Source organism: Lissotriton helveticus, chromosome 3_1 (assembly GCF_964261635.1).
Source record: "Lissotriton helveticus chromosome 3_1, aLisHel1.1, whole genome shotgun sequence".
Classification (NCBI taxonomy): domain Eukaryota; kingdom Metazoa; phylum Chordata; class Amphibia; order Caudata; family Salamandridae; genus Lissotriton; species Lissotriton helveticus.
Genome location: NC_136061.1, coordinates 1,960,709,400 through 1,960,718,778, shown reverse-complemented (window position 1 = coordinate 1,960,718,778; position 9,379 = coordinate 1,960,709,400). Strand labels below are relative to the sequence as shown.

Here is a 9,379-nt window from a genome sequence, read left to right as displayed (position 1 = left end):
AGGTTTCATTTTTTAGGCGTCCTCAGTTAATGCTGGGGCACCCTCAATTGTATTTTTCTTTTTATATGTTCAGATTGTTAGCTGTCAGAGATGAGCCCCAAAGACCTTGCTTTTTAAAAACACACACACACCCACTCACTCTCACACTCTCTCCGCCCCCCCTCTCCCATGTATACATATTGCACAGGGGCAGTCGCCACTTTGTAGTTCTAGTTAGCACCGGTTTTCCATTGGAAATGGATGTTTTCATTTGCTAATAACTTTTGCGCTGTTTGAGAATGTTCATGAGACTTTACAAAAAAAAGGTTCATCCACTTCAACTCCTTACTGGAAAGTTTTGATGTGATATGTCAAGAGAGGGCAAAGAAAAAAAGGGAAGGTCCCCAAGATCTATACTCCCAAGTTGGGACCGGCGCATCTATTGCACAGGATGACACAATTCAACCTGTGGGTAACTAGAGTGTCGCACCGCAATCTGCCCACGTACAAAAGACCGTAGAGGAAAGAGGAGGCGCCGCTTTCCAGGAGTCCTTTCATCCAGAGGCTGGTCGGAGTTTTTAAAGTTCGAACACATCACGACCTGCCAGGCCATACATCAATGGCAAACACATGCCCATTGTGCGGGTGCATGCACAACGGCGCGTGTGGGGGAAAGGGGGGGGGGTGTAGCTAAACTATAGTGTGTGTTACAACAAGCGCCGCGCCCCCGCCCGGGCCCTGGGCTGCTGTGTGTCCCGAGTGAAGGCATCATGGCAGACCGCACGGTGGAGCGGTGTTTCAATGTATGGCGGAAGCAGACGCGTGAAGAACACGCATTACTCTCTATACATCGAGATTCTGTCCCAGAGCAGGAAGTGGGGGCGGGCTCTTCCTAGACATCACAGCTGGTTGCAAAAGTTACACCCCGAGTGAGCACTGAGTCAATGAGGTCTGGCGGCCTCGGGGCGCTATTCATCAGCACCGAGTCACCGTGGAGGGGCCGCCACATGGACGGTTCAGACGGACGGCTTCATGCTCTGGACCAAACCTCCATGGACTGTCAGTGATTGGAATTATAGAAGTGCAGGTGCTCGCTGTCCCAGAGGGCCTGTGTGCTATTGAGAAGTGCAGCTACTCGCTGTCCCAAAGTGTCTGTGTGTGCTACTGAGAAGTGCAGGTGCTCTCCCTTTAACAATATAGAAGCACAGGTACTCAGCACCTGTTCCTTTAAAGCCCCCTCGCTGTGCTTGCTTCCCTGCCCCCTGAGTGTGTGTGTGGCTCTGGGTGGGTGTGTGTGGCTCTGGGTGGGTGTGTGTGGCTCTGGATGTGTGTGTGGGTGGGTGTGTGTGGCTCTGGGTGTGTGTGTGTGGCTCTGGGTGTGTGTGTGTGGCTCTGTGTGTGTGTCTCTGGGTGTGTGTCTCTGGGTGTGTGTCTCTGGGTGTGTGGCTCTGGGTGTGTGTGTGTGTGTGTGGCTCTGGGTGTGTGTGTGTGTGTGTGTGTGTGTGTGTGTGTGGCTCTGGGTGTGTGTGTGTGTGTGTGGCTCTGAGTGTGTGTGTGGCTCTGGGTGTGTGTGTGTGTGTGGCTCTGGGTGTGTGTATGTGTGTGTGTGTGGCTCTGTGTGTGTGTTTGTGTGGCTCTGGGTGTGTGTGTGGCTCTGGGTGTGTGTGTGGCTCTGGGTGTGTGTGTGGCTCTGGGTGTGTGTGTGTGGCTCTGGGTGTGTGTTTGTGTGTGTGGCTCTGGGTGTGTGTGTGTGTTTGTGGCTCTGGGTGTGTGTGTGTGTATGGCTCTGGGTGTGTGTGTGTGGCTCTGGGTGTGTGTGTGTGGCTCTGGGTGTGTGTGTGTGGCTCTTGGTGTGTGTGTGTGTGTGTGTGTGTGTGGCTGGCTCTGGGTGTGTGTGGCTGGCTCTGGTTGTGTGTGTGTGGCTCTGGGTGTGTGTGTGGTAGTAATTGCTGTCTGCTGAGCTCGTCCGTAGGGTACAATAAGTCTCACATTTGCGAGAGATTAAGCTAATGGCAATGTAAATGACAATGCCATTTATTTATCTGTTTTCAAAACCAACACATAAATACACATTTTGTCATTTACAATGCCAATAGCTCTAACTTTTCCAAAGGCGAAACCATTGCATTGTAAATGCTTGTTTTAGGAAGGTCATCATCTTCATTTATTTTTGCCATTCATTTCCAAATATTGCCTCTTTTCCCTCATGGAGTGCAGCTGAAAGTCTGTTTGGGAGGCAGAAAGGATCATCTCGTGCCTCAGACAGCAGTGCTGTCCTAAGGTTAGGACTATAAATAATGATCAAGCCTAAGACATCAATTATATGTTCTGACAAATATGTAACAAAAAAACGGTCAATATTCATAATGAAATAAACCCACATGATTCCTAACATACTCACCATAGCTGGTAGTAATGTCCCTCTTGCTCTATTGTAATGATGAGATAATGTAACAATATGCCTCCTCAATCCCATATAACATGTTCCAAACTTCGCTTAAAATATTCTGGAAATGAATACATCACTTTGGGCCAGATGTAGGTAATCTCAATTTACCTACTCTTAAATACCGAATCATACCGATTCCGTATTTAAGAGTAGGTAAATGGGATGTAGGTAATTTCTCTTTTTAAATTACCGAATCGGTAAGATTCGGTAATTACCGAATCGGTATTTACCGTTTCAGTAATTGCCATTCATTCCTATGGGCCTGGAGGCCCTTAGGAATGAATGTCAATTACCGAATCGGTAAATACTGATTCGGTAATTGGGGGAAACATTGAAGGGTGGCAGAGTGTCACTTTGACACCCTGTTGCACCCCTCAAACGTGTATGGGTGCACATGTTGCAGACATACATGCCCTAAGGGCATGTATGTCTGCAACATGACAGCGTTTGAAAAGCAAAAAAAATGCTTTTTCAAGGCTTTTCATTATTTACCACCAACTTCTAGTTGATGGTAAATAACGAATTCTTACAGCCCTGTAGCACTGATTACAGTGCTACCTACATCTCATAATACAGATTCGGTAATTTTACAGAATCGGTAATTTTACAGAATCTGTAAAATTACCGAATCCGTATTTTAGGTGGCCCTACATCTCATTTTCCAAATACCGGTCGGTAACGGCCGAAATTACCGAATTTCGGCCGTTACCGACCGGTATTTGCCTACCTACATCTGGCCCTTTGTCCTTTTCTGAAAAATAGTGTTCTCCACTTATATCAGGCAATTTTTTGAATTCATGCTTAGCACACATTTGCTTGTCATTCTCTGAAAATAATCTATGCTTTTATGTGCTAGACTTTCACTTCTGGTTAGTAAGCTCACTCTCTAAATCTCTTTATGTTATGAAAATACATTTGCTTTGCTCTCAATCATCTGTGTTTTAGTTTGTAGTAAAAGGTTTTGAATTTCTATCAAAATTGTGCTTGTATTGATCTGAAAATACCACTATTTTGCTCTCCAATATCAATACAGGGTATATAGACCCCTTTTGAACTCAAACACAAGCTTGACGTGGCCATTCGGTACTCTCTCAAGAGTCTCTCTCCGCCTGGGGGAACGTTTTGCAAAACTGTAGGCCATTGTGAAAATAGCCTATACAGAGATACTCTCTTCATTGAAGGTCACTGACCTGACATAATTTTCCTATAGGGGTTAAAAGGGATTGGTATAACCACCTCAGTCATATGGTCTAGCTGTAGGACTCCGCTCTTCATAATGTGGGTTGCACTCTATATAGTCCTAAAGTAAGCAAAACAAGCCAACTCTCTTTGATGTCTGCTGCCTGTAAAAGCACCCTGCTGCCAAATCTCCCGGAAATCAAATTGCACTCCTTCCTGGCTCATCTTTTCAAAATGCTCTACAATCACTGATGTGATAGACGCCTACACGCAGTCCCAGAGAAGAACAGACACACCAGCACAGCCCATCATTCTCTAATGGTTTCAACAAAAGAAATATTGCAGCACCTTAGTCATCTGCCACAAGTCAACCACACCCCAAACACGCTTGTCTTGATTGAGAAAAGAGACTGCTACCCAGAATGTGCACACCACAATAAATAGCACTTGTGAACTGTTCGCCAGAGACCACAGATTCCTGAGCACCAAATCCACCATCATCACAATTCCTTTCACCCAATGAACTCTAACACTTCCAGATTAAAAACAAAACACCCAGAAACTCCCTGAAGGTTTTCCGTCACAAGAACGTGTTAATAAGAGAAGACTTGGCCATCTATTCTGACATCCTTTAAAGAGTAAGGGGTTCAATACAGAAAGCCACTGATTCACACGTAAATACTAGGCCTGGGCGGCAAATCCCGTTCCGCACCTGGAATTTGGGTAATTTAGCGTTCTGTGGAGAACTCAGAATTGCCACAAATTCAGAGGATTCCCTGAGTTTATTGCTTGCCTGCGCTTTCAAAATGCATGTTCGCGAGATATTTCCCGCCGAGCTCGTAAACAGCGTTCGCAAGCAGGACAAAAAAGCATTGCGAACGGGTGGAACAAGCAATTCCGCGTGTTCACGGAATTTCGGGGTGTTCGCAGAGATTTTTTGCCGTTTTGCAGAGCTTTGCGTAGCCTACGCAAATTCCATCCAGACCTAGTAAATACACATCTGGCAGTAACTTGTGTGGTCATTGCATTACTTGAGGTGATCTCATTCACTGTGATGAGCTTGAATACTGAAAAGACTTTCAGTGTAATAGATTGGGACTTTACCTTGGAAGCAGTGTATGTGTTTGAATTCCCTTCGATGGTGTTTGAGAAAGTCATGTTTTAGTCCTCACAGTGCAGGGATTCTCTTTAACTCGTAATGATTACAAGTGGCAATCACAGTGAGTGGTCCATGACCACATATGTATTTCCCCACTTTTTTAAATTGTTTTTTTCATGTGAACATTAGGACACTGTATCTGTTTACTCATTCCTTATTGCAACGCCCAATGTCTAATAAAAAGACATATCTGTTTGCTTGATTCAACTCATCAGGGATACTATGGGCCTTATTTAGAGTTTTGCGGATGCAATACTCCATCACTAACGTCGCAGATGTCCCGTCTGCAGTATTATAAATGCATCTAAGGTTATGGCACCTGTGATACGGTGGTTTGGATATTCACCATTTTTCGAACAAAATATCCTGGTTGCTAAACTCTAAATAATGCCCTATGTCATGTGTTTGTTTCAGTGGTGGCTTCCAAATATTTATTTCCAGAGACACTTTTATGTTTATTTTTTTAGTTGATATTCCAGGTTACATGGCCAGTCTTCACTTCAACTCCATTCACTATAAGCCAGAAACCTTTGGGCCTAAATCATAGTTGTAGAGACGGAAAGGGAGAGGTTGGAATTTTTGAATCTCTTAACAAGAATTGGAGCAACGCATTTACCAGCATTCAGAGTATCTTGTCTACAAAGATAGCCGTGCCCATTTTGTGGTCTCTATCCCATCACTACTGAAAGACAAAGTGAGGCTCTGTTATGGAGAAATTATTTATTGGAGAGGATGGGTTAAAAGCCCCTATGTGGGCAGGGTAAATAGGGGCTGATGGTGAGTTCTAGACATCCTGGTTTCTTTAAGTCTCTTCAACTACTGCCCTCAAACTACAAACTGTCCTTGTGAGAAGGTTTGCTGATGAAGTAATGTAATACTGCCTACACCGCACGTTATGCTAGTTGAACCACCAAGGCAATGTTTTTATTATTGTATATCACACCGTGGTTATTCTAGAACATTATAGACACTTCTTGTTATGACTCCCCATGGGTTTCAGGAACCACCAAACTGTTGAGAATGTTCTAGCTGAGCTCATGTGATCACGCTATCTTCTTCAATTGACCAATTATGTGATCGGAGCAGGACTTCTTTTAGGTAATTTCTCAAGTGCCTTGTCTCAGGATCAGCAACACCCTCCTCTAGGTGTCATGGGTGATAGTTGATTCATCGTGAAGCAAGGATTTTTATATGTGCAGTTCACCCTGATAGTAACAAAGTCCCCTAAAGTTGCCATCAGTTTGCTTGTGCTACTATGGGAGACCGCTCTAGTATTGCAGGAAGTTTCACCTTGTTTGCATGACAAGGTGAGGTTTAGAAATGACCATAGCAAGTTAATCTTTCGCACTTTGGAAAAATTAACAGTATCATCAATATTGTATTTTTCGCTGTTTAGATTTCAGCTTATGTATGTGTCTACTCAGTGTTGCATTTTTTTGCGCGGCACAACACCATACTGTACTAACTTTGTAGTATTGTAGTAAGTAAATGGGGCATTAGTAGAAAAGTGCATTCCCAATGATTATCGTCAACCCTTAATGCACTTACAGGATTTTGTCATGGGTTTTCAGCTAGAGAATTAGGCTATAAAGAATGGTGGAGAATGGGTTTTAGGAAACGATAGGTAATGTTTCTGGAGAGAATGCAAATTTGTCACATCATAGTGCAGAGTTCCTAAAGCACTGTCAGTTCAAATTGTGTGCTGCTCTTCAAGAAACCGTGTGGCAAAGTATCATATGTAACTAAATACTTATGAAATGGTGGCCAAATAAATGTCTACTTCGCTCTGTTGCATTTCGATCAACCATCGGACCACTTCTTCTGCCACAGAGATGTTTTTACAGTTTTTGTGATATTGCTGGAAATTTAACCTGGAGCATTGGAAACTGTTGATAGTGATGCAGCAGTGGTATATTGGGAGTGTGTACCAGCAATTACCTTCCAAGAATCCTAGAAGAAATGTGACATTTATGGTTAGGTGACAGAAATATGGGTATGGGAGGGAAGAGGATAATGTGAGGAAGATTTTTTTGGGACATTTTTCTTCTTTTTTTCTACAAGGAACTCATATTATTACTTTTCTTATCTTGCAGAATCCAGATATCAGCATTAAAGACAATGCCCTGCATTTTAAAGGTTGGTATCGCTGTGCTGTACCATATTTCATCCGTAAGGAGATTGTGTTGTGAGGAATAGTGCATGCCGATCTAATACTGGGATCCACAATACCCACTGCGGATTATCCACAATGATGATGAAGTTTGGTTATGATCTGGGCAAGAAAATCATTCGGCTTCTTTGTTTTTAATACCTGTGAGCTAAGGCTAATCTGCTAGCAGCAGTGTAAAACTGTGAACTGATCTTTTATTTGTTGCTAGCAAAGATGCAGAATGCACTAACTCAAGTATGCGGGCAGAACAGTGTTTGTAGCTATGCCCAGTAAAGTAAGCTGCACCTGCCCATTTACCAGCACATTGGCGTTTCCCATAGCTGCTGAACTGCCTAACATGGCCTATCGTACTGCGATCCTACAGTAGTCTATATCGTAATTGATTATTTTCCATTACTGGCTTGCCCCCTGCCACTAAAGTGTTACCAAACTGGGTAACATTAGATATTATTTGATATCACTCTGGTGTGATCCTATTTTTTTTTTTTTTTTTACAGTAACCTTTAAGGTGGTTTAAACTGACACACTTTCTGAACAGTGATGTTAGGCATTATAATAACACGGTTGGTGCACCTTGCACAGTAATATTTGTTAGTACATCAGGTTTATTTGATAGAATAGCTGCTCATTAGTATCCTTATTTGTTATCATAATCAATAAATTAGCATTGATTTAAAGATCCAGCCACAGTAGTTTTGCTACCATAATTATGTGGCTAGTTCTTGATGTGCCATTGTCACTATACTATTTGTTACCATATCGAGTAGGTAGGGTACAGTGCTATAATAATAATCGTTCCGCTGGCAGATGAAGGAGATTTTTAGCCTTGTCATAGTACTGTAGTATTGATTACCCAAGGTTGTTTATGTGGGTATTTCTTTATTGTACATTTATGGCATGCTTTGGAGCACTCCACACAAAAATGTTTAGTATTTAACCATAGTTACATATTTTTAAAGTTGGGATTTGCCTTCTGGCCCCACACATGGCTTGTACACACAGAGAAAGCGGACTACTGAGTTCTACAAAAATACCTGTAAAAACTGTCTGCCAAATAAGTTCTCTTGTATATAGTTATTATTTTTCAAATCTATTGGGCAACAGACTGTGTGCTTTTTGGATCCCTCCTACCAGATAGCACATGCACTGTCTGTTGCAAGACTTCTTGTTAATTTACAGTAAGCGTAGAGTGCCTACCATTGGTTGGCTTCATTGTCACTCTCATTTGCTTGCTCCTTATTTGTTAACTTGCAAGAGCTTTCCTTACTTTTGTGTGTTAGCCCCTCCTCACAAGCATAGAGCATTACCTGCGTACTTTTTGTGTAAGCAGAAAAGAGAGAGTGCATATGTTTTTCCAGCTGTCTCACTAGTGTCCTTCTGCCCATCCCCAATTTCACTGTTGCACTGTTTCTTTTGCCTATGTGCTTCTCCCTGCCTGCTCGTGCTTCTCTCTTGCCCATTTGCTTTTTTTTACCCCTTTTCTAACCGTTAGTTTGCTTCCTTCTTGTGCCCTCTGTGTTGATTCACTTCCACCCACACCCTCTGTCTCTTCCCCCTTCTTTTACTTCCCCCAAACCTGTCCTCTTTGATTCTGCTACCTCCATATTGATTACACCCCCCCCAGCGTCCACTTTGCTCTTTCTAGCCTGTGTTTCTCCCTTTGCACTTAGCTTTCATGGAAGTGGAGGATATTTGGGTCTGCTTTGCCAGGGAGTAATGACCTACATGACTTTTAGATCAACTTCTACAGGGAAACATACAGCACCATATCTAAATAGGTTACTTGGCACCAAGATCCCTGAGCCCTACAGTCACTCCCTGGGGTGTCACACTGGAGGAGGCCAGGTCCCCAGTTTTATTTCACTGTAGTGCATGACCCCCGTCTGACAAGTGTTGTGCTCCTGCCCTCCTGGAGTTTCTGCAAAGCGAGTACCATTAAGAAGCAAAGTTGTCATTCTTTCAGGATCCGTCACAGGACCCACATACGGCAATAGATGTGCATCAAATAATTCGGCCAAAATGTCATCTGCTGAATCTGGATCAGTATCAGATTTTTCCTTTTCCCCTTTGGCCTTAGCCTTCATATGTTTCTCGTGTTTTTCTGATTTCTCATTTGTAATAGGATATAATCTGGTTCCTTGCACTGCCACTTTTTTCCACCTATGTTGTCTTTCATCCCATACACCGTCTGCAGAATGTTTCACAGCTCGCTTTTGTCCATCTCTGGTATTACTCTCGCTCTCTATCTCGAGACATTTTCCCCCTAAGCATTTAAGGCTTCAAATTTTGTAGGTCTAGGAGCTGGCTTCATTACACAAAGAGTCTCTCTCCATCTGTCAAATATTCTAAGTACGAAAGTTACCCATCTTTGAAAACTCAGAGCACCTTCTTTCTCAATTCATACCCTCAGAGGGTCTCTCTTCACCTTCTCGAACACCAGTAG

The 9,379-nt window shown here is 43.1% G+C and overlaps 1 protein-coding gene across 1 annotated transcript in view; it reads left to right on the top strand.

The window, feature by feature from the left end:
* The window catches only part of HACD3 (3-hydroxyacyl-CoA dehydratase 3), a 213,139-nt gene that overhangs the window by 34,612 nt on the left and 169,148 nt on the right, over window positions 1-9,379 (top strand). Inside the window, exon 2 of the mRNA XM_078683068.1 lies at window positions 6,860-6,902. Within this exon, the coding sequence (XP_078539194.1) occupies window positions 6,860-6,902 (43 nt within the window). The remainder of the gene's footprint in view (window positions 1-6,859; window positions 6,903-9,379) is intronic.